The 23,445-nt window shown below is 46.8% G+C and overlaps 1 protein-coding gene across 1 annotated transcript in view; it reads left to right on the top strand.

The window, feature by feature from the left end:
• Positions 1 to 23,445, top strand: part of BMPR1A (bone morphogenetic protein receptor type 1A) — a 510,331-nt gene that overhangs the window by 437,699 nt on the left and 49,187 nt on the right. The window contains exons 7-10 of the mRNA XM_078643295.1: positions 4,098 to 4,197; positions 4,672 to 4,810; positions 7,887 to 8,079; positions 16,093 to 16,390. Coding sequence (XP_078499421.1) covers positions 4,098 to 4,197; positions 4,672 to 4,810; positions 7,887 to 8,079; positions 16,093 to 16,390 — 730 coding nt within the window. The remainder of the gene's footprint in view (positions 1 to 4,097; positions 4,198 to 4,671; positions 4,811 to 7,886; positions 8,080 to 16,092; positions 16,391 to 23,445) is intronic.

A 23,445-nucleotide genomic window follows, 5' to 3' on the forward strand; every position in this document is an offset into this window, starting at 1 on the left:
ACTTGTCAGGGCTGATCGTAGAATTCTATGTGGAAACCTCGAATAGTCTGTAAAACCCAGGCATCCGCTGTGATTGCGGCCCAGGCGTCTGGGAACAAGGCCAAACGACCCCCCACGCGGACCTCGTCCGCCGAGATTACACTCACCGTTGGAGGAAGTCCCAGCAGCATTCTTGAATCCACCACGGCCACGGAAGCGTTGTCCTCTGGTAGGATAGAAGTTATTGTAGTTCTGCGAGGAGTTGTACTGCCCTCGCCCGGAGCCTTGATTTCTGTTGGTCGGTTGCTGACCACCACGGCCGGTCGCGCGGCCCCCTCCGCGACCGGCCCCCCTGGAGAAACGCTGGTGGAAGACCCGTTTGATGTTTGACTGGGCCCTATCTAGGGACGTAAAGGTATTAACGAACTTCCCCAGTTCCTTAATAAAAGGCTCTCCAAATAGACCTCCTTGGGCTACTGCTCCTGCTTCGGAAGAGGCCAGGTCTCCTAGTTTAGGATCTAACTTAATCAGGAGGGACCTTCTACGTTCTGTGGACAACGCGCAGTTCGCATTCCCCAGGAACACCACTACTCTCTGCACCCAGTTAGAGAGGACCTCGGGGGAAATGACCGCCCCGGATACCTTGGCCTCCTCAGCCATGTCCAGAATCTTAGTTATGGGACCTATGGCATCCAACAGCTTGTCCTGGCAAGCCCGCCAGGAGCGATCAATCCCTTTCCGAGGGTCCCTAACAAACTTCGCCAAAAAGGTAGCCATCTTGGGGTCCAACTCAGGGGTCAGGGCAACCTTCCCTTCAAGCGTAGGCCTAGGGCACTCCCCGCGTAAACAGCTCCTTGCCTCTTTCTCTAAGGGCTTGCGTAGGCGGCCAGCGACAAACTTCACCACCTTCTCCCCAGGGGTCCAAGCCGCCGACCTCGGATGGATTATCTCGTCCGGGTCCAGCATACCTGATCTATACTGCGGTATCTCGGTGGCGGAGCCCGAAGGCCTCCAAGAACGCTCCGACCCTTCGTCGTCATCGGTGTCCGCCGGGGAGGTTGGCGCCGGTGACAAAGGGGCCGAACTGGCGGGAACACCCGAGGGGCCCGGGGTTGGGGAGGGCGACGAGGAGGGATCTATCGCCTTCGCCAAGAATGCGTCACGCAGCCTCTCGAAGGCGTCCTTATCCACACCCTGCGTCCCACTCGACACCCCTTCCTTACGGGGCTTCTTAGGAACTGGGGGGGAACTCCCCGTCGGGGCCGTAGGATTAACCGGGACCCCTAGATGTGCCTGAGTCACCCTCTCGCACTCCTGTATGATACGCGCAGAGAGGCGCTCCTCCATAGGCCCCACTATCTCCGTGACGCACCTATATATAGAGCTATCTACGGCCTGATAGAATTCATCATCATTGAGGTAGACCTGTGACTCCTCATCGTCATAATACTCGTCCCCCATGTCAACCAAGCGTTTAGCAACACCACACTGCCCCCTTCCTAGGAGGGTGAAGGTCTAATGGAATGACAGGGTAGCAGGCTGTAGCCCGTAGATATGATTTTGGGGCAGAAACAAGGCTGCACGTTATAATATGCCCAGTGGAACCGGGAATATAGGGACACTCACCCCACTAGCGCGCTGGCCCTCTATAAAGACCGGGCCTCTGTTGCCTCCCTGCGCGCTAGGAACTCACTGATAGGAAGCACGAGTGTGAAGTAACGCCCGTAGGCGGCAGCGCGGTTAGAACCGCAGTACAGACCCCAGCGGGGCGTCAAGTAGATGCAATGTACTGTGGGGCTGAATACCGGCTCAGAGAGCGTCAAGGTGAGGCGACCGGGCGAGCGTTAGGCAGAAACGAGCTCCTCAGCGCGGCTCTCTGGCGAGACACCGCGCTGAGGGGGACGAGACGCTTTGGCTCCCCCTAGCGGCCGGAGGCGGCCGAGAACATGGGCACAGGCGCGTAAGAGCAATAAAATGCTCCCGCGACCGACAAGGGCTCTGAAAGAAAAACGGAGCGCATCAAGAAGCCCCACAATAATACCACAAGCAATATCACAACGAAGAACCCCCTTAACAGTCCCCAATAAACACCAACTTGAGGAGAAAGGGAGGAAAACACTTAACTGGCTGCGAAGCAGCGAAGAAAGAGGAAGTGGTCATGAGAAGGACGTCCTATCTAGCTGCGGTGGAGACTAAGGAAAGACTGTTATGGACTGCCTAATGGGACTCATGGGAGTTGTGGTTTATGGACATTTCTTTTCTGTTTGCCCATATCCTTTGTTCTAAGGTAGGGCTGTTGTTATTTGGTTGTTTTTTGGCTGCTGCGACTTTTGTAATAAAGCAGTGGAGAAGGTACAAAAGCATAATCTGAAGCCTCCGGTCCTGACATAGAATCTCCTGGCGCACTACTGGTTTGGGGATGAAGTCTAGGGGTGAGAGCGCCGGCAAACTGCTCCTCCGGCAGTTGGCGGAGTTTTTGCCGAACCTAACATTCCAAGTAAAGCGCAGAGTGGCTAAACTCTGCAAGCTCTGCTGGTGGAGTTGAGTTTACCACCCGCCCTTATCAGAGACTCGCACACCCACTCACAGACCCACTCAGACTTTCATATACCCACTCATACTCTCTCACACCCACTTACAAACCTACTCAGACACTCATATACCCACTGAGACACTCATATACCCACTGAGACACTCATTAACTCACTCACACACTTAGGGGCTGATGACAATGGAGCCCGTAAAGGTGGAGCCTTCTGGGCTTCATCGTAATTGGCTAGCTCATTTTACTTTCCGACCGCCGCATTACAATGCTGGCGGTCAGAAGCTAAACTGGCCGGTTATTCCGTCTGGCTTTCAACGGGCTCCTTGAGCCCGTCGGCCAGTTGCAACCGGCTCGTAATCCCAAAGGGGGGCTTTTCCGCCCCTTGGGATTACGATGCACGGTTTCCATGTCGGCCTGTCCGACTATGGAAACCACGTTGGAAAGCGTATTTGGGGGCCCACAGCAAGGTCCCCTTGGGTGCGCATTTTACGGGAGCATGCATTATGGCTGGTTTACAGCTGTAATGCATGCTCCCAAAGTAATATGCAGTAATGTGACCGAACAGTGTTGGGTCACATTCTAATGAGGCAGTCAGGACTGCTGACCAGACGTGCGTTGGTCTGCTCCAGTACCAAGGCGGTGTCCACCTGACATCGTAATTAGCCCCTAAGTGTCAAAGGTTAGTGGTTTCATTTAGGAAAGGGAGTTCTCAACTATAGAAAATTTAGTCAATATAGAATTATTTTAGATAGATTAATGTATATTATTGATAAATTGGCAAGTGATTAATACTGTATAGGAGGTCAAAACATAATGTCTATGCTTGAAGATTTCATGCATTTCTGGACTAGGAAGTACTTTAAATGTTTTGAAGATTCAAAGACAATGGAAATTATTGATTTGAGTGTGTAGTGATTTCTGAATCATTCGGATATTACTAAAGAACGATCTTAATAGAGAAACGCAGGTTGTAAATTGAATGTGTCCGTTTTAATGTTCTCTACAAGTGGTGCAGATAACGAACTTGGTTCTGTGACAACATTGAATTTGATAGTTATCCACCTGTTAATTCAAGTGATGGAAGCAGTTACTTGATTATTTTGAGGAACGTCTGTGAGGGGACCACTCTGTAGCGGAGGTCAGACCCATTCCCAACCTCTTTACTCAGGAGCATGTCTTCAGTGGAACATTGCCATGTCAACAGCTCAGGCAGGAAGGATTTACTTGGCAGTTCAAGCTCCCGTGTACATTGACATTTAACAAAGTATGTCCCCTGTATTCGAGCACCGGAGGCTCTAAGTAGTGTGTGCTCGGCAAGTTAGAATGACACATTGACTTGTGAAAAAGTAGGGCAACTCTGAAAACCATGCAGACTTTGTGCACCTTGGGAACAGTCCTAGATAATAGGTGGTGCTGGCGAGCAGGTCGATGCCGGCCCTAATACATTTCTATATTTCAAGTTATTTCCACATATCAAATTTTGCATTTCCATATTTCGAATTGCACATGTTTGTGTTTCAAGGCTGTACTTTAATAACATCAGATTCCTGTGCTTTTCTTTGTTTCCGTACAGTGGGACTGTTGGATGGCACTGCACACTGGATAGCGCTTGTTGTGTCTGTCTCCATCTGCTTGTTGGTTTTGGGCATCTTCATCACCGTCTTCTTTTACAAGTAAGACAACAAATGCACTTTTTGTTTATGTAAACCAGCTGGATTATTTTTCAGAAATATGTCGCTGCAAATGATTGAGTCGGAGTTTTGCTCAGATTGCCAGTCGACCATAATTCTTTATTTCCTTTAACCCCTTCCGCGCTGATGACGGAACCGCTCCGTCATCAGCCGCGGTAGAGCTGTGCTAATGACTGAGCGGTTCTATCATGGCCCGCTCGACGCTCCTGCGCGGCGCTGATTTCGCGCCTGCGCCGCGCGTTCTATTGAGCGGGCGGGGCCATGACGGAACCGCTCCGTCATGAGCACAGCTCAACCGAGGCTGGTGACGGAGTGGTTCTGTCACCAGCATGGGCGCATATGTCCTTAGCTTCCAGTCCGCGGGATTAGACTCACATTTGTCTTTTAAAGGGATAGGTTGAAAAATACATCTGCAGCATGCAAAGGCTTGCAAGCGCTCTCTCTTTTTTTGTGCAGGAGTAAACTGCAGGCAGACAGACGCCATTACATCCGGAATCTGGAGCAAGATGAGTCTCTTTTCCCACCTGGGGAGTCGTTGAAGGACCTTATCGACCAATCACAGAGTTCTGGCAGCGGGTTAGGGCTGCCGTTGCTGGTGAGTCATCCTCTCGTGGGTTCTACCCTGCTGTTAAGTGCGCCTGTGGTGCTCGGACTGCCCCATGCTCTCAGGGAGGAGGGGGGCTGAGCTATGTTTATTTCGTGGACATGGTATTTGCTCCAGTTTGAGGCTGTTGATACTTTTTCTCTCGTAAGTGGTGTATCTAGTGATGTCTGTTTCCTTTTTGAGATTTCCTTTCTTTTATATTATAACGTTATTGTAAAAGGGTAATCTCAGTAGCCCCCCCCACCCCCTCAACCCCGCATCTTTTCATTGCCTTTGTTTTTCAGTGCTAGTCTGTAGCCACTATTTCTTAATACAGAGGGACACGAAATGTAATCAATCATTTGAAGGTAAGAATATTGTTTAGAGGCACCAGAGGCAATCCGGGTAGGCCCAAACGGAAAATATAAAACAACATTTTGAGAAAACAATCATGCTATGAAGCGTAAAGTAATACTTTCACACGTTGGCACAAGATGTATAGTACACCTGCCACGTCATCAATAAATTCTGTACTTGGGAAAAACAAGAACATCACTGATCAAGCCTTTTAAATAGATATATTTTCATTTTAATCATTTTAATGAAATTTTTCTGGCAGTTTTTTTCAAAAATATAACATAATAGTTAAAGTGACATAGCAAAAGAATTGCCTTTCAAACCTTTTTACCCATTTTTCGCCAGAGATATCACACAAGCATAATTGTTTTAGGTGTTTACTGAGTGGTCACTGAAGTATCCAATGCTTGGATTTAGGCAACTCTTAGTTATACATGATGCGACTCCTAATTCTGTCAACAGAAATGCGCAATTTATGTTCAGAGGCAGCTAGTAAATTCGAAGATCAATAGCCTGAAGAGTCAGACAAACAAGCTGAATAGGAGTCAGGACTTGAATTGTTGGCCATTATACTAACTCAGGGACTGTTGATATAAGGAAAACGTCTAGCTACAGATATTAAACTAGGCACCGCAATATTTTGTAAAATTGAGTTGCCTCAAATCTTTAACAATGCCATATTTTTAAAATTCAGCCTAGCGATTTTCCTATGTGGCCAACGTGTGCTGTCCTTTTGTGTATAGTCACCTTTGCCTTTAACACAGCAAATCGTAGCAATCCTTGAGAAATTTAGTTTTCTTAAGAGGGTTTGCCAGCCATCTAATTTTACATTAGCGTTGATTGAAATGGAGCCTTCCGATTTCTCCTTGGAAGTATCTTGGTGTAACTTGACTCTGCACTAGAATCCACGTTTATTTAAAGTCCTTCTTTGGTAGGTACCATGAAACAAAGCAATTCAGCGGTGAGGGAAGCTATGATTTACTGAATCCCCAAATGAGCAAAGAATTTACACAGTGAGGAACAAGAGGTTAAAAGATGAAAGGGACAACTCTGTCGTATTCATATACTCATTGGAAATATTTTTGAATGAGATTAAACATCAATGATGCCAATAACCTATATGCTACATTATTTGCTTGTACATATTTAGGGCGCATTTCCTTATGGGAACATTGCTGAAGGCCAACTTTTTCAGTAAAATTCATTTATGAGGATGCCTTCTTCAGAGTGCTCCGCACTGCCAATTTATTCTTCTAATGTTCCAGCAGTCACTGAAATAGCTATTTGTGCCCACTAAATGCAAGATGCACCATAGGGCACGTCAAGCAGATTTTTCAGAGGAGCTTGCTATGAGGGTTCCTCTAAAGTGGAGTTAATGACTGGTTCTATATATCAAATCCTTGCGGTCAAGAAGTGGTAGTTTTGTGTTTAATCAGCTGCAAAAATGAGATAGTTTATCTTCTGGAAGTGTAAGGATCCAACGCCCGTCATGATAAATGATTGGTGGAATGAGAAAGTGATCTTGGAAAGAAGGGAATCGTTTTACTGAGAGTGCAACGAGGTAATGAACGTTGCTGATCATTTGAATATTTGTATAGAAGAAAATTCTTCATTCTTTTTGTATTTGTGGCTTTTTGTCTTATCAGACAATGTTCATTGTTTGAAACATCCCTGGCGTAGGTAATCAATAACAGAGATCAAATAATACGTGCAAGTCACAAAACATTCTATGGCAGCTGGAAGGCCCCTTGACATATGGTACAGGATTGTGTTAATCAAGTTGGGATTTGCATAAATAGATTATAGTTCACACATTGTTCTGCCAGATTAAATATTATATATTTGATTTGATAAATTCAGAGGGAATAAATGATTATTCAAGGGCTCTAAAATGACCAATTGGGCTACCAGACTAATTTCCTCCCTGGGTACTGTTAAGGTGGATGTGCGATCAGGATCACTGCTATCATGCTCCGAATATCTTGTTTAAAGAGTGAACACCGGTACAGCACAGTTCACGCTTTTATGCGTTTAATAAAACAGTATACACACTCCCTGTATAGTTGCTGTTCACATAAAGGGGTAATAATGATATTACTCAGCAGGGATACCATAGGTATGAAGCATCTGCATTGCCGCATCCCAGCAGAGCGGCTATACTTTCAAAGTGATAATGCTATTCTCAGCATGAATGGTTTAACTGTAATGTGACAGCACAGCCGCTTATTTTGCTATAAGTTCAGTGGCACAGTACAATCACCTCTGTGTATAGCTGCTACAATACTATTGGGTAGTGTTGTCCAACAGGCAGAACTCTGAACTGTTGACAAACTAGCACTGACATTTGCTAAGATTAGCAGTTGTACTTTACATCTTGCAAGGCTGACACTTTTCGTGAAACTATTCAGGTACTTAGAAGTTGTTGCTGTACAGCAGGTACTGCTGCCTATCATGTTTATTTTTATTTCAAGTAACTTGTAGCACACTATCATCCAGAAAATATAAATCAGACACCTCTCAATCCTTGTTATTATTCTTACCACAGTATTTCCGCCTGCCAAATCAAAAAGGTATTTTAATCCCACTTTAGAATTGGTGGGTGTGTAGAGAAATTTGCTTGCATTGATGTCAGTTAAATTCACACATCATGGACAATATTATATTTTTATTTAATATGCATGCTTGATATCATTTTTCTAATTTTTACTACCTGGGTCTTGCATCCTTCTAGGTTCAGCGGACTATTGGTAAACAGATCCAGATGGTGCGGCAAATCGGGAAGGGTCGCTATGGTGAGGTTTGGATGGGCAGGTGGAGGGGCGAGAAGGTGGCCGTGAAAGTTTTCTCCACCACCGAGGAAGCCAGTTGGTTCCGGGAAACTGAAATCTACCAGACTGTTCTTATGCGACATGAGAATATCTTGGGTAAGTACTGAGAGGAAATGAGGTTATGTAGATTTTTTTTATGGCTACTTCTAACTGGAGGTTCTTCCCCTTTAGAATTTTCCTTGGCATTAGATTGGATATGCAATGTTTCACAGCAGTGCACCCATGTGCAACTAAGTGGCGCCCTGTGGATCCACATTGACTTTGTTCCTCCCTGTAAGTGACAGGGAGCTGCATATAAGAGCCACTCCTGCGCACTGACGTAATTTCCTTTCTTTCAGTGCTTTCGAATGCGGATCTGGAGCTCCGCTCATTTTTTTCATCAGTTTGACAAGTTTCTTTAGACTGAATTCCAGTGTGCAAGAAGATCAATGTCTCCACCTAAAACTACAGGGTTCAGAAACTGTGGCGTGTCTGCTGAAAAAACATTGTTGGTGCTGGACCAACACAAGTTGTGCCTTCGGGTTTTGCGCTCAGGGCACAACTCCAAGTCGTGATGAAAGTGTCTCATGCACCCAAAGGTGATCCAGGATCATGAGGCAAAGCAGTTAGTTGCTGAATAACGAAAAAAAGTAACTGACCTCACAAATCCTGCTCCACTTCACACTCATGGCCATGAAGGCGAAGTGGGACTCGACACCATGCCGCAACTCTATCAAAAGGGAAGAGGTGAGGGCATCAAGGTGCTGCTTGATCTCGCTCCCCTATTGGGGAGCTCAACCCGCAGTTGATCCCGGTGCTCCCGGAGTTTCCAATGCATAAAGAAAAAACGATTCCGTGGGTCTCACTTAAAAAAAACATCATGTGGGAAAAACACATATCAATGTTTGATTATCACACTATTAAAACTTGATTGTTCTTTTCAAAAGGTGGTAAGTGATATATTAATATTCAGGTGCAGATAACACAGTGCTCATAGTTGCAAAAGTGCAGTGATTCAAATACAATACATATGTATACCTTGAGTCTTCTTTATTCAAAGCTAAACCTTCTAGTATGAATACTGTTCCAAATGTCAAAATACTGTGAATAATCCCCACGCAATTGTCGACAATTCGACCCACCCTAAGTTTCACAGGCCATTGGGGGTGCCGCCGCAGCAGGTCAATGAATTTAAGTAGGCCATGCTGTGAGACACACATGAGTGCCTTAGGGACCAAGGAGCCATATGGGCCTCCAGTCCGGTTACCACAGGAGAATCTGTCCTCTGCCCTATCTGAACCCCTGGAACCCGCCTCAGGTCTGCACCAACTCTAGTGTCAACTTCCATTCCAACTTCGAAACCTCCAACAGTCCCTCTTCAATGCCAGTCCCAGAGAGGGCTCTAATGACTATTCCAGGGTCCAACACTGAGCAGAATTAGTCCCAACCCCGACCAAAATCACATTCGGATTCCACTGCAGTTCACTTAGTTCTCATACCACCTGATCCAGACAAACCCTCCCACCACATCGGAGCCATCGTTAGATGCCCCAGCATCTTTTTTGGTTCCGATTCCAACCAGAGTTTGCCACCATCATGAGATGACAGTGGTGATGAGGTGGATGATTTACTCCCACATTATGATGATGAAAGTTTATATATGTATTTACTATAGGTCGGTGGACTTGATAATTCCCCAAATACTGGGTTGATTTCACCCCTGGGGCTACCAGCAGAAGAGAACACTTTCTTTGCTGTGGTAATCAAACATGCTGCTGAAATTCTGGACCTATTACTACCTTCTGTCGAATTTAAGACAAAAGTACTTACAGAAGCTCTACAACCTGGGTTTGCTTCCTCTGAGTCCTTGCTCCTGTTTGATGAGCCACTGAAAAGCTTACTCGCACTTGATTCAAACCTTGCTCCTGCCCACTAGTGAATAGGCAGATGGACAAACTCCATATAGAAGCGCCTTCTCTTGGAGCTTGTTTATCAAAATTTCCACTAGCAAGTTGAATTCTAATTCATTGACAGGTAGTCCAAAAGGAATGAGGCATTCGGGAAACAAATGTTCTCTTCGGTTAGCCTAGCCTTGCGGTCATTAAACGTGGCCGTTACATGTACACCCTCTGGGACACGGCCAGTGAGATCTTACTGGCAGACCCGAAAGTGTTTCAGGCCTCCCTGACTCAGACCAGTCATGATGGTAAGAATGCAGCCATATATGTGATTTGTGCTGTTTAGATACTACTGTTTGCTTGGGACTAGCTGTCAGCACTATTGTGGTGTTTCCTCATCATGTGTGGATACAATTTACGTTTTTTTCAGGAGATATGCATCCATTATTGATATGGTTTTTTATGGATATCACCTATGTTCAGGGGCGTACCACAGGCCCCTGCAGCCCCCGCGGAGCGGGGGGCCCTCAAGCTCCAAGGGGCCCCCTCGGCACTGCACTCTGGCCGGAGAGCTCCTGATTGAGCCCGGAGGGGGCCCCTCTACATACCGTGCAGGGAGGCCCCCTCACTTTTCATTTTGCCAGTGCCTATGTGGAAAAAGTTGATTCTGCCCTAGAATACTTTAAGGAAAGTTACAAGGGCACATTCCTTGTGCCTTTTAACACCTGCCAGATTCCTCACCTGTTTTGGCCCTTCTGAGGCTTGGAATCAAGCTAGCCTGGCTGATGAGGGTTGTTATCCCGAAACCAGTCCCAGGATTCTTGTTTCCAGTCCACGGAAGACATGGCTTTGCAGTTTGGGCTGGACTGTTCCCATGAGGCACAGGGTCAAGACTGATTTGTATATAGCTGTGTCTGAACTGGGGTGGGGGAGTGAGCTAAAAAACAATGATCGATTCAACCCAGATCTGTGACTGGGGGTGAGTGTCTGAAAAGTTTCAGCGCTCCGTAAATCATCTCCTTGTGTTTGCTTCCTTCCAAGGCTACTCCAGAGACTTGACTTTTGGTCAAAGCCAAGCCCCATCCCTTCTGCAGTCACCCCAGTACTTTTGCTGCTGGAAATCAGGCAGGTAATGTACAGGTCAGCAGGGGCCCAGATCTTCACACTTCGCTTTCCCTGTGGCATCATCTTGCATATATCTTTAGTGTGTCTTCAGCTGTGCACAACCACCCTGTGGGATGCAGGACATTTTCTCACAGTGTAACAATTGGTCACGTCTGACAGGTGGGTCCTCCTGATTGTCCAGCAGGGCTAAGCCCTTCCTTTCCTACCCACCACAGCTTCCTCCTACATCATAGTGACTTTCAGAGGAGCACGTATTCTCTTTACTTAAAGAGGTGTGAGCTGTGCTGTCCACAGGACCCATCATGAGAGTTCTGCACTCTGAAATTAGGACAGGTTGTTACTCCAGCCATTTCCTTGTATCGAAGAAGGATGGCGGCTTCATCCTATTTTTATTTCTTTGCCCTGAATTCCTTTCTGTCTGGATCCGGGCGACGGAAGGATAGCCTTGGACCTGCAGGATGTGTACTTTCATGTGTACGTCTTGCATCCTATAGGTGTTACCTGAAGTTCCAGGTTGTCCAAGAGCATTTTCCATTTGCCATTCTCCCCTTCAGTGTAATAAGCGCCCATTGGTTTTCTTTAAAGTGATGGCTGTGGTCACTGGTCCTCTTCAGAGGTTGGGGATTTCAGTTTTCCCCTACCTCAAAGACTGGCTTTTGTAGGTGGGTTGGCCACATGCAGGCGTAGACCACCTCCAGATGATGGCAAACCTCCTGACATTGTTAGGGTTCTCGATCAATGAGCCAAAGTCGCACCTGACTTCTTCTCAGAGACTTGCTTTTATAGGAGCTCTTTTGGACTCTACAGTTCAGGGCTTTTCCTCTTTTGCAACAAATCCAAGACATTCGGGCTGTGATGCTGCATATGCGGGCTCTGTAGGGGTTTCTGAAGTCCGTGGGACCAGCACCAAGGAAGCCTGTTGGATGTCATCCATATTTTAGAGGCGAAGGCACAAGAGCTGCAATGGTGGCTGCTCATCTGCAGCCTGACCAGCAGCAGACCACCCCCTTTCCTTTTCCCACCCTGAGCTGATGGTGGTGGCAAATGCTTCACTGCTAGGGTGGGAACAAGTCATCTGTGAGAGATGGAGATCAAAGCATCTGGTCTGTAGTGCAAAACTGCTTCCATGTCAATCTTTTGGAATTGCGGGCCAATCAACTGGTGTTGAAGGCCTTCCTACCAACCATAAAGGAGTATCTGGTACATGTCCTCACTGACAATACCACCACCAATTAGGTCTTCGATAATGCGGGTGGAGTATGGGTACTGTGCCAGAAGGCTTGTGAAATCATTGAGCTCCTGTTCTGATAAGCTCTGTCCTGATGGTGGTACCTAGTGGATTATGAATGGCGGCAGTGCCATGAGGTGGCATAGGGTGTCTTCCGACAACGATGAGAAACCTGCTTAGATCTTTTCACCCAAATACACAAAAGGTGATAGGAGGAATGCTTGCAACAAGTCTAACCACTGTCAATCACTCGGGGTAACATGCCAACCACTCGTTCTGTTGCCTATCCTGCCACCTCAGATTAGACTCAACCATATGCAAATCGCTCTTGGTCATGTTGCAGAAGGAATATGATGTGCCTGGGAACAATGTCCAGATTTGTGACTAATTAATGCAGCTAGATAATGCTGTCTATCACTGAGGGATCGGGCTCCGTGTTTGAGCGTCATCGGAGGACGGCACTGATTACGGTCTGAGGTTTCTTAATGATTTGCATGTGGTCCTTTGCACCTGTAATGGGTAGTGCAACTGGGAGTGTCTCTGATGTGTACTAATTGATATAATTATTTGAAAAAACAGATCAGGTTGCTTTTAAAGTTAACCATATGGCATCTGCTTGTTGGGGGCATTTCCTGAAGACCGCGGGAGGTCTTAGTCCCTGACTCACGGCCCGATAATCTTCACGGCTCTCCTCCGCCGCCGCCGCTCCTGACACCGCGGCCGCAGAGCGGGGAGAGTGGGGGCAAACTACATTACCCAGCGTCCCTTGGTGTTGCCAGAGACGCGAATTGACGCGTCAGGATCCCGCGCCCGGAGGCGCTTATCAGACGGCTGCTGCTGCGGCCGAGCGGGGGCATCTGCTTGTTGGGGGCATTTCCTGAAGACCGCGGGAGGTCTTAGTCCCTGACTCACGGCCCGATAATCTTCACGGCTCTCCTCCGCCGCCGCCGCTCCTGACACCGCGGCCGCAGAGCGGGGAGAGTGGGGGCAAACTACATTACCCAGCGTCCCTTGTTGTTGCCAGAGACGCGAATTGACGCGTCAGGATCCCGCGCCCGGAGGCGCTTATCAGACGGCTGCTGCTCCCGCCTCGCGGGACGCGCGCGGGCTAAGCCCGGGCAAAGGGCGGGCCCTCTGTGGCCCTCAGAGGCACAAGGAGGCCGGGACGGGCCACCCCTCTTGGCTACGAAGAAGGTGGAGGTACTGAGCTGTTTTATTGTATCTTAGCATTTGTGATCCCACACTGTACTGTTATATTGTTGTCGCTGCGGCTCTGATTCCCTCACATCATGTCCATCTGGGAGGAGCTGAATGCCCTGTGTGGTACGAACTATGCCCAGGACTTATCTACCCCCGGCAAAATGGGTAGAGATTCTGATGAGGAAAATGACAATGACACTGAGATCCTCTCTAATGCCGGTAAATTGTGCACTACCCCCTCACTATCTCCCTCCAACCATCCTATATCACTCCCGACCGAGGCTTTGAACAGAATACCTGACTCAGTATCACCTCTTCATTTGACCTTACTGGCCCACATCGAGCAACTGTTATTAACTCTACTTTCACCCCTGGTCACAAAAATCGACAATCTGGGAGACAGGTTGACCAGTATCGAAAACACAATATCAAGGAACTATATTCCAACTGAAACAACAGCTACATCCATTCATTCTTTTCCCCATAGTAACAATGAAAAGCTCAAGCCCACGACACGCACAAAAGCTCAAACTCTTGTACCCCTCATGTCTATATCAAATCCAAGAAGCCAGAATACCACTCATAACTCTGTACCTGTACCCCATAGAGCTCGCAGGACCGCACTTGAAAGCAGGACGCGGATTAACTTACCTCCAGAAGCCGCCCCTTACGAGGCTGTTCTCTCTGGGGTCCCTGTACCCAGTCAGGGCAAATTTGAAACCCACCGGGACCTGTTCAACAAAGCCATTTCCTGGCTAAAACAAAACAGACCACTTCCACCTGACTTAGATGGCGGCATCTTGAGTGTCAGGAGGGTGGGGTGGCTGGGTACGTCACCCAAAGACATCCCGGGCGACCTGATCTTAATTAAATTCAAGAATACGAACATTGTCCCCTATTTGCGATCTTCCCAGTCCAAAGAGGGAGATGGCCTCATTCGCATCTGGGACTTGTACGATTTCTATCCCGGCCCCCGACTCCATTTGTCCCTAAGGCAAATGACATGGAATCACAATTTCTGGTGAAACGGGAATTCAAGAATCTTGTGTTACTAACCCCCTACCCTTTTCTTGATTGTGCATGTACCCTTTTCTTTTAGCTAAACTGCCAATTTGATTTTAGTCTGCTTTAATAGTTGGTTCTTTTTTACTTTGTAATGATATGTTGAGTCATTTATACATGTATGTATTTTTTCTTGCTGCTTTTATGGTTTTAATCAAAAAACCGAATAAAGCTTATTTTGATTTGAAGTTAACCATATGTGTACATGTTCATAAACTTCCCTTGGGGATGTAGCCCCAAGTACATGTTAGAACGGTTTCTATATTATACTCTGTTTTGACTAGTGGCTCTTAGCCAGTGTAGATTGAAATGCACAACTTGCCAACCTTTTACCCAAGGAGAGTCCACAGGTAGCTGTTAGATCTTTCTTCAAATCGTGCAGTGTTGACCTAATGTGGTGCAAGATGCACCGTTTGCTACACGTTTTCATGAATGTGTCCTGGTACTTCCCAACTACATAAGCATTGGCAAAGCCAGTCGGTCTTGCATTAGCCACCAGTCTTTTGGCTTTGCCAATTCTTGGTTTGTCTAGGTCACGTTTTCCCCAAAAAAACTTTAGTGTCAGAGAGGATACCGATCAGTCATGAATGTAAATTAAATACATAGGCTGAAAATAAAAATATTTTTGGTATCAAAAAGCACTCCTTGCAATAGCAGTCCCTGCGATTTAAAGAAAGAACTTTGTTAAAGTACTCTTTGTAAAAAGGCATAACGCTGTCACTCAGCGTGAAGTTGCCCAATGGCTGAAGCGGAATGACCTAATAACCCTTGCTGGAGTGGCGGAAAATGTGAGTGGCACAAAATCAGACCAATGGACAAGGAGGGTTGTCTGAAGACACATTTAAGTAAGCAGAATAAACATAATATTAATAAAATCAAAAAGTCGTGGCTAATGCTAGGCATAAAAATTAGTCGCTGAATTTGCCACGTTTGCTTGGTGTTACAGCAAATAAATGATGGACAGAATGCTGATAATGCAAACATTCTCCCCAGTCAAAAGATCTGGGTTAAATCCATCGACCTTTTGTCCACTACGCCACCCCAGTTTGGTCCCAGCCATATACAAATCAGTCTTGACCCTGTGCCCCATGGGAACAGTCCAGACCGAACTGCCAGGCCCTCCCTGGACCGGAAGCAAGCATCCTAGGACCGGTTTCAGGGTATGTCCCCCTTCTTCAACACACCTCTTTTTTGCCCAGTTTAGTCATGTGCACACGGGCCTCTGCAGAACTTGCCCTCCGTGCCGTGAGATTCAACTGAGTCTAACTGACGAAGAAGGCATGAGGGTTAGCCCTGGAGGCGTTCATTCACATCTCTTATCCAGTTTTAAAAAATTAACTCGACTTTAACATAAAGTGGTAACTATGTGACCAATTACTTCGGTCCCAGGGGTTATTCCGGCACAGTTAATCAGTTTTCTTGTTCGATTGGTTAATGCGTCAGGCTTGTATACAAGAGGTGAGAGAAATTGTATAAAGATTTGCCTACATATTTATAAGAATAACTATCACAGAGGCAATTGTTTTGACTGCACTATTTTTATGTATTATTTTTACTATATCAATTAAAACCTTTTCTAATAAACAACATTAATGTTTTGTCTCACTCGTTCACCAGGCTTTATTGCTGCAGACATCAAAGGTACAGGTTCAATGACCCACCTGTATCTGATCACCGATTACCACGAGAGCGGTTCTCTGTATGATTTTCTGAAGTGCGCCATGCTAGACACCAGATCCCTGCTTCGGCTGGCCTTTTCAGCAGCCTGTGGCCTTTGTCATCTCCACACTGAAATCTATGGCACCCAAGGCAAGCCGGCAATTGCACACCGGGACCTGAAGAGCAAAAACATCCTGATCAAGAGAAATGTGACCTGTTGCATCGCAGATATGGGACTGGCTGTCAAATTCAACAGGTACGATGGGTCTTTTTCTAATAGGTAACTCAGGCGGTTGAAACGTCTCTTGCAGAACAAGTTAATAAATTAGCTGGTCAACTCCACTTTTCGTTTATCCAAGGTACATGCAGTTAGTACTTTTCTGTTTAATAATCAGAACCTCTGTTAAATAAACTTTACTAAAATTGTCAGCTGCGGCTACTCCACAGCCTTTGCCAGCCCCAATGATGCTCTATCATATCAAGCATAGAGTACTGCATTAATATACATACTGAGGACCAGCTGCCAGACAGTCTCAATGACCAATCACTGAGAAGGATGGGTTATATCCGGTGTTATTTCCCGCACATTTGGGCTATAACCGCGGTTAATTGCACTCCTTGTAGTTAAAGGCTTGAACTGCAGGTGAGGATGCATAACGGGAGAGGGGGGGGCGTTGTTAAGAGGGCACACGAGGGCAATACTATTAGTAGCACTTAACCAACGCCCACCAGTTACGGGGAGAGCCAAGGTAGCAGGAGCAGCCTGTAGGCTGTAACTAAAATGATTTGGGCGGGAAAAGTTTCCATTCTACTGCGGCGTTCCCTCGGCATCTTCTGTAGTAGACACCGGATCACGGCCTGGCTTTAAGCTCCGCAAACTGCCTTTGCTGAGAAGGAAACACAGCCAGCCAAAGGAAAGCAGAAAAACAAAGCGAGAAGCCCAGGTAGCCATGTGTCAGACAGCTGCTTGAGAATGGAGCCTGTTTTTATCCAGACTTTTTGGTGAGAGGCTGCTCGTACTTACACAGCGCTAAGCATGGGCGGATTTTGCGGATCCACGATTCGCGGATTCAGCGGATTCACGGATCGTGGATCCGCAAAATCCGGCGGATTTGCGGATTTGGGGGCGGGGCTTCCTCGGGCGTGTGGGCGGGGCCAAACGGACGGGGCTTCCACGCGAGCGCACATGCCTCTTGTGTGTCTAAAAGGTCAGAGACCGATCAGAGCAGCAGATTAAGAGACAGAAGCCCCTGGTCACAGGAACAGCACGGGGGTTGTGCTCGTAAAAGTCAAAGATGCCCAGCCTCCCAACGCTCACGTTTTTTTTTGGGCTGCTGAATGAGTCACTGCATTTGCGCTTCAACTAGTTCCAGCGACCAAGTGTGTGTCACTATGCAATCGCGCCGAAGTGCGCAGGGGTCCCTTGAGTGAAATGTCCATCATAGTGGGTAAATGGCGGGAAGACGGTGCACACCTCGAGTGTGTGGGCGGGGCCAAACGGACGGGGCGTCCATGCGAGCATGCCTCTTGTGTGTATAAAAGGTCAGAGACCGATCAGAGCAGCAGATTAATTATTTAATTGTGCCAGGACCGTCGTGCCCGAATGAACCCTGCCCTTCATATTTATTCAAGACACCACTGTTGAAGTAATTTACGATGGCGCCGGCAAGCTGCCAGCGCCATCCTGCAAAAGTTACTTAATTAGCTTCAACAGGAAGCTCCAACTGCTAAAATAAAGCAGGCGCTCGAGCCCCTGCTGTATCTTATCTGTTAGAGCTTCCTGTTGAAGCTAATTAAGTAACTATTGCAGGATGGGCGCTGGCAGCTTGCCGGCGCCATCGTTAATTAGGCGCGCGCGCTTGAACTTTTGACCGCAAAATCCGCTCCGCTCGCGGATTGCGGATTTTCGGCAAATCCGCGAGAGTTCGCGGATCGCGGATTTGCCGAAAATCCGCAAAATCCGCGATCGGAGCGGATTTTGCGCTCATGCTTACACAGCGCACCCATTTTGCCCATAGGGGTATTCTGTGGCTCATATCGCGGACCTGTAACGCTAGTTAGAGGGCAGATGAGAGAACGCTTTTATTTACATATTACTTGTGCCTTCTAATGCCTGTCCCAATACCTATTGGAATCAGATGGGGGCAGAATGTAATTAATAATTTGTAAATAATGCTCTCACGGTTCTTAGGCTTGCATGCTTTGGTCTGCTGCCACCTAGTGGCAAAAGCCATAAACATTTACATCTATGTATGGAAAGTACAACAAGCATTTGCAATGCAATAGGTCTCTTACTAATTAAGTTTGAGCTATTGGCATTGCTAAATATTGCATCACCAATTGCAACAAAGTCTATAAATTGTAGGTCAAAAAAATGTGCATGTTCGAGGCATATGGGCTGCAGATGATACATTTATGAATAGATCGCCATCTAGTGTTGGGCTCGGATGATTGCACTTGTTTTTCTCTTGGAGAAGTCTTTGTCGTCACGAGATCGATGACTCCTCCCTTGGGTGCTAGTGCGCATGGGCATCGGCTCCATCCTTAGATTGTTTTTTTCCGCTATCGGGTTCGGATGAGGATCGAAGCGCTCCGGATCGACTTCGACAAAGAAAGTTATATTCGGCGCGTATTCCCTTTCCAATTCGACGGTATTGTTATCGAACGCGGTTACACTTCCATTTCAACGCGTTTCGACGTCAACAACAAGATTTCCAACTGCTACGTCGACGAGACCAAGAGGCCCATCTCGACGTAGTCCAGCCCGGAGTCCATGGAAAGGACTCCATTCAAAAAATGTCCAACTTGTGGTGCTAAGTTTCCACACAAGGACCTACACGAGGTGTGCAACCTCTGCTTGTCCCCTGAACACGAATCCAGGGACTGTGAAGCCTGCGCGGAATTCTCCTCCAAGTCGACGATTAGAAACCGTCGAGCCCGAAGACAGGAGGTATCGAGAATGCAGTCACAGGCAATCCCGGAGCTGTTCAAGGACCAGCACCCCGAAGAGGAGGAAGAAGAAGAGGACTGGCGGGGTCAGGAGCGGACGAGTCCGACGTCGAGGAAATCGACGTTCATCAAACCGTGAGTGACGACGTCCCTTTACCAAAGAACAGACCCCGCACGGTGTCGACCCCGCCTTCGAGCCCGGTCAGACAACCGAAAAAAGTTTGACGCCCCGCCTTCAGGCCCGGCAACGAAACCGAAACACTCGGTCTCCCATCATGGTGGATCCGAAAAACGGCCCACATCGACACCGAAGCTCCATACAAAGGAAAGCTCGAAGTCGAAACAGTCCATGTCGAAACCGAAACATGCTTCGACGTCGAAGACAACCTCGACACCGAAGACAACCTCGACACCGAAGACATCCTCGACACCGAAAACATCCGATTCGAATAAACTTTCGGTGCCGAAAATACAAATGGACAGCCAGAAGAAAAAGCACCTTTCGGAACCAAAAACTTTGGTACCGACACAGGAGCATCAAACCGATCCTAAACAAAAGACTCTGTTTATTGATCCACAAACTGGCAAGGTAGTGACAGAACTACCTAAAAAGAGGAAGAATGAACAGTTGGACGACAAAACTCCTCCTCCTAAGAAGAGAACAATGGGGACGAATACAACTCCTCCCCTTTCTCCACAACCTAGAGACACACCCTCTTCTCCTCTTCCTCACACTAGGCCAACTACTCCTTTCACACCACGCCCATCTACACCTATAACAGATGTAGAAAGTGACACAGGAGAGGGAGAACATCCTAGGGATGATGAAGACACGATCCCAGAGGATGAAGACCCATGGGAAGATTATAATGTAGGGTCAGATAATGAGAACGACCCTGAACTGTATCCCTCAAAACCTTCACCACCTGATGATAATACAGGTTTTGCACAACTAATTAATAGGGCAGCAAAATACCACAAGGTAGAGCTACATGCAGAACCTCAAATAGAGGATTTCCTGTTAGAAACACTACCTGCTGCACAAAGAACATCAGGAACACTACCAATGCTTAAGGGTCTCCTCAATCACACATCAGAAATATTCAAAGACCCGGTGAGGGCTAGGGTATTAAACCCAAGAATTGATAAAAAATATAAGGCAGCTCCAAAAGACCCAATATTTATCAAGGGACAAATTCCTCTGGACTCACTAGTGGTCACAAATGCTCGTAAGAGAGCAAACTCTTTAACTACAGGAGAAGCTCCACCTCCTGACAAAGAGTCTAAGCTAATAGATGCCTCCGGCAAGAGAGTAGCATCCCAAGCGGCAAACAGCTGGCGCATAGCTAATACGCAAGCGCTACTTGCACGGTATGACAGAGCTCATTATGATGAATTAGAAAAACTCATCACGCATCTCCCTAAAGAACATCAAAAGAAGGCAGACCAACTCATACAAGAGGGAAAGATAATAACTAATACTTCCATTAAGTGCGCCCTAGACGCAGCAGACACTGCAGCAAGATCCATAAACACAAGCATCATGCTAAGGAGACATGCATGGCTCAGAGTTTCAGGGTTCAAACAAGAGGTACAAACATCATTATTGAACCAACCTTTTGATGAGAAAACACTTTTCGGCTCAGGGACAGATGAGGCCTTAGAAAAGATGAGAAAAGATACGGAAACGGCTAAATCAATGGGAGCATTGCAACAGCCAACCCAAAGAGGTTCCTTTCGTAGGTCCACCTATAGAGGAGGATCCAAAAATACAGGTACAAGCCAGCAACCAACCTCTTTTACACCGACATCACCCAGAGGTAATTCTAGAGGCAGTTACAGAGGTAACAACAACATGGGTAGAGGTCGCGGAAACAACAACAACCGCAACTCTCCAACCCCAAAGCAGTGACTTCATACAGCTCCCCCCAGACCATATAACACCGGTCGGGGGACGCCTATCACAGTTCCTACCTGTCTGGGAAAACATCACATCAGACAGGTGGGTGAGACAAATTATCCAACATGGTTATTGCCTGGAACTCACAGCTACCCCACCAAACATCCCCCCCAAACAGCGTCCAATGAGACAAGATCACCTAACACTGTTAAAACAAGAAGTACTATCCCTGCTAGAAAAGCATGCCATAGAGAAGGTTCCACAACACCAACAAGGAACAGGAGTATACTCCCTATACTTCCTAATCCCCAAAAAAGACGGGTCTCTAAGGCCAATACTAGACCTCAGACCTCTCAATGCATACATAAATTCGGAACATTTCCACATGGTTTCGCTCCAACAAGTACTTCCTTTACTGAAGAAAGGGGACTTTCTTTCTACACTGGATCTAAAAGACGCTTACTTTCATATCCCTATTCACAAAGCCCACAGGAAATACCTCAGGTTTGTGGTAGAAGGACAACATTATCAGTTCAAAGTCCTGCCGTTTGGTGTCACAACGGCACCAAGGGTGTTCACAAAATGCCTAGCAGTGGTTGCAGCTCACCTAAGAAGACAACAAATACATGTCTTCCCTTACTTGGACGACTGGCTAATAAAAGCCAAGTCACAAGAAGAATGTCTTCAGAACACACAAAAGACAATTCAGCTGCTGCACCAGCTAGGGTTTACGGTGAACTACACAAAGTCACACCTGCAACCAAGCACGGTTCAACAATATCTAGGGGCTACTATAGACACAGAAAAAGCCAAAGTATACCCCAATCCAGTCAGGATCCAAACAATGCTTACAGTCATTCAAAAATTCCAACCACAACACTCACTAACAGCGCGAGTGTTCATGCAGCTATTAGGGATGATGTCATCCTGCATACTGCTAATACCATATGCCTAACTACAAATGCGTCCGCTGCAAGAATGCTTAGCGACACAGTGGAATCAGGCTCAAGGACAGATTACAGATCTGGTGTTGGTAGACGACCGCACACACCGCTCTCTGAAGTGGTGGAACACAACAAACATTGCCAAGGGGCGGTCGTTCCTAGAACCAATTCCACAGGTGATAATAACAGCGAATGCATCGCTCACTGGATGGGGAGCGCATATGGAGAAATATACAGTACAGGGAAGATGGAGTGTGCAGGAAAAAAGACTGCACATCAATCATCTAGAACTACTGGCAGTGTTTCTAGCATTGAAAGCCTTTAAAATGCACGTTATCAACAAAGCAGTCCTGATCAGAACAGACAACATGACAGCAATGTATTATATTCAAAAACAGGGGGGACGCACTCTCTCCAACTATCCAGACTAGCGCAGGAAATCTGGAGATGGGCCATTCCTCAAAACATCTATCTATTAGCCGAACACCTACCAGGAGTTCAAAATCAGATAGCAGACATCTTAAGCAGACAGTCAGAACAAATGCACGAATGGGAACTGCACCACCAAATACTGCAGCCATTCTTCCAAAGATGGGGACAACCAGAGATAGATCTCTTTGCCACTCATCAGAACGCAAAATGCCAAAGCTTCGCATCCAGGTACCCACACCACCTGTCGCAGGGCAATGCGTTATGGATAAATTGGTCCAACAAATTTGCATACGCTTTTCCCCCTCTCCCACTAATCCCATTAGTGGTCCGAAAGCTGCAACAACACTCAATAACCATGATACTAGTAGCACCCACGTGGGCACGACAGCCGTGGTTCACCACGCTCCTGCAACTCTCACAGGTGCCACACCAAAAGCTAAAAATTTTACCCATGCACCTTACACAGAACCATGGAGAAATAATGCACCCAGATCCCAAACAACTGAACCTAGCGATCTGGCTCCTGAAATCCTAGAATTTGGATACTTAGATCTACCCCCAAATTGTATGGAGATCATTAAGCAGGCAAGACGTCCCACCACCAGAGCATGCTACGCAGCAAAATGGAAAAGGTTTGCTGTATACTGTACCAGTAATAACATCAACCCTATGGACGTATCAACAAAAGAGATTATTTGCTATTTACTACACTTACAGCAATGTAATCTTGCGTACACATCTATCAGAGTACATCTAGCAGCTATAGCAGCGTACCTACAAAACAGGCAACACCTATCCCTGTTTAGAGTGCCAGCAATCAAAGCCTTCATGGAAGGCCTTAAGAGTCATTCCACCAAGATTACCACCTTCCCCGGTCTGGAACCTCAACATAGTACTCACCAGACTAATGGGACCACCTTTCGAACCTATGCATAGGTGTGAAATACAATTCCTTACATGGAAGGTGGCCTTCCTTATAGCCATTACCTCCCTCAGGAGAGTAAGCGAATTACAGGCATTGACAATACAAGAACCATTCCTACAGTTACACCAGAATAAAGTGGTTCTTAGAACAAACCCAAAGTT

This window comes from Lissotriton helveticus, chromosome 5_1 (assembly GCF_964261635.1).
Source record: "Lissotriton helveticus chromosome 5_1, aLisHel1.1, whole genome shotgun sequence".
Taxonomy (NCBI): Eukaryota; Metazoa; Chordata; class Amphibia; order Caudata; family Salamandridae; genus Lissotriton; species Lissotriton helveticus.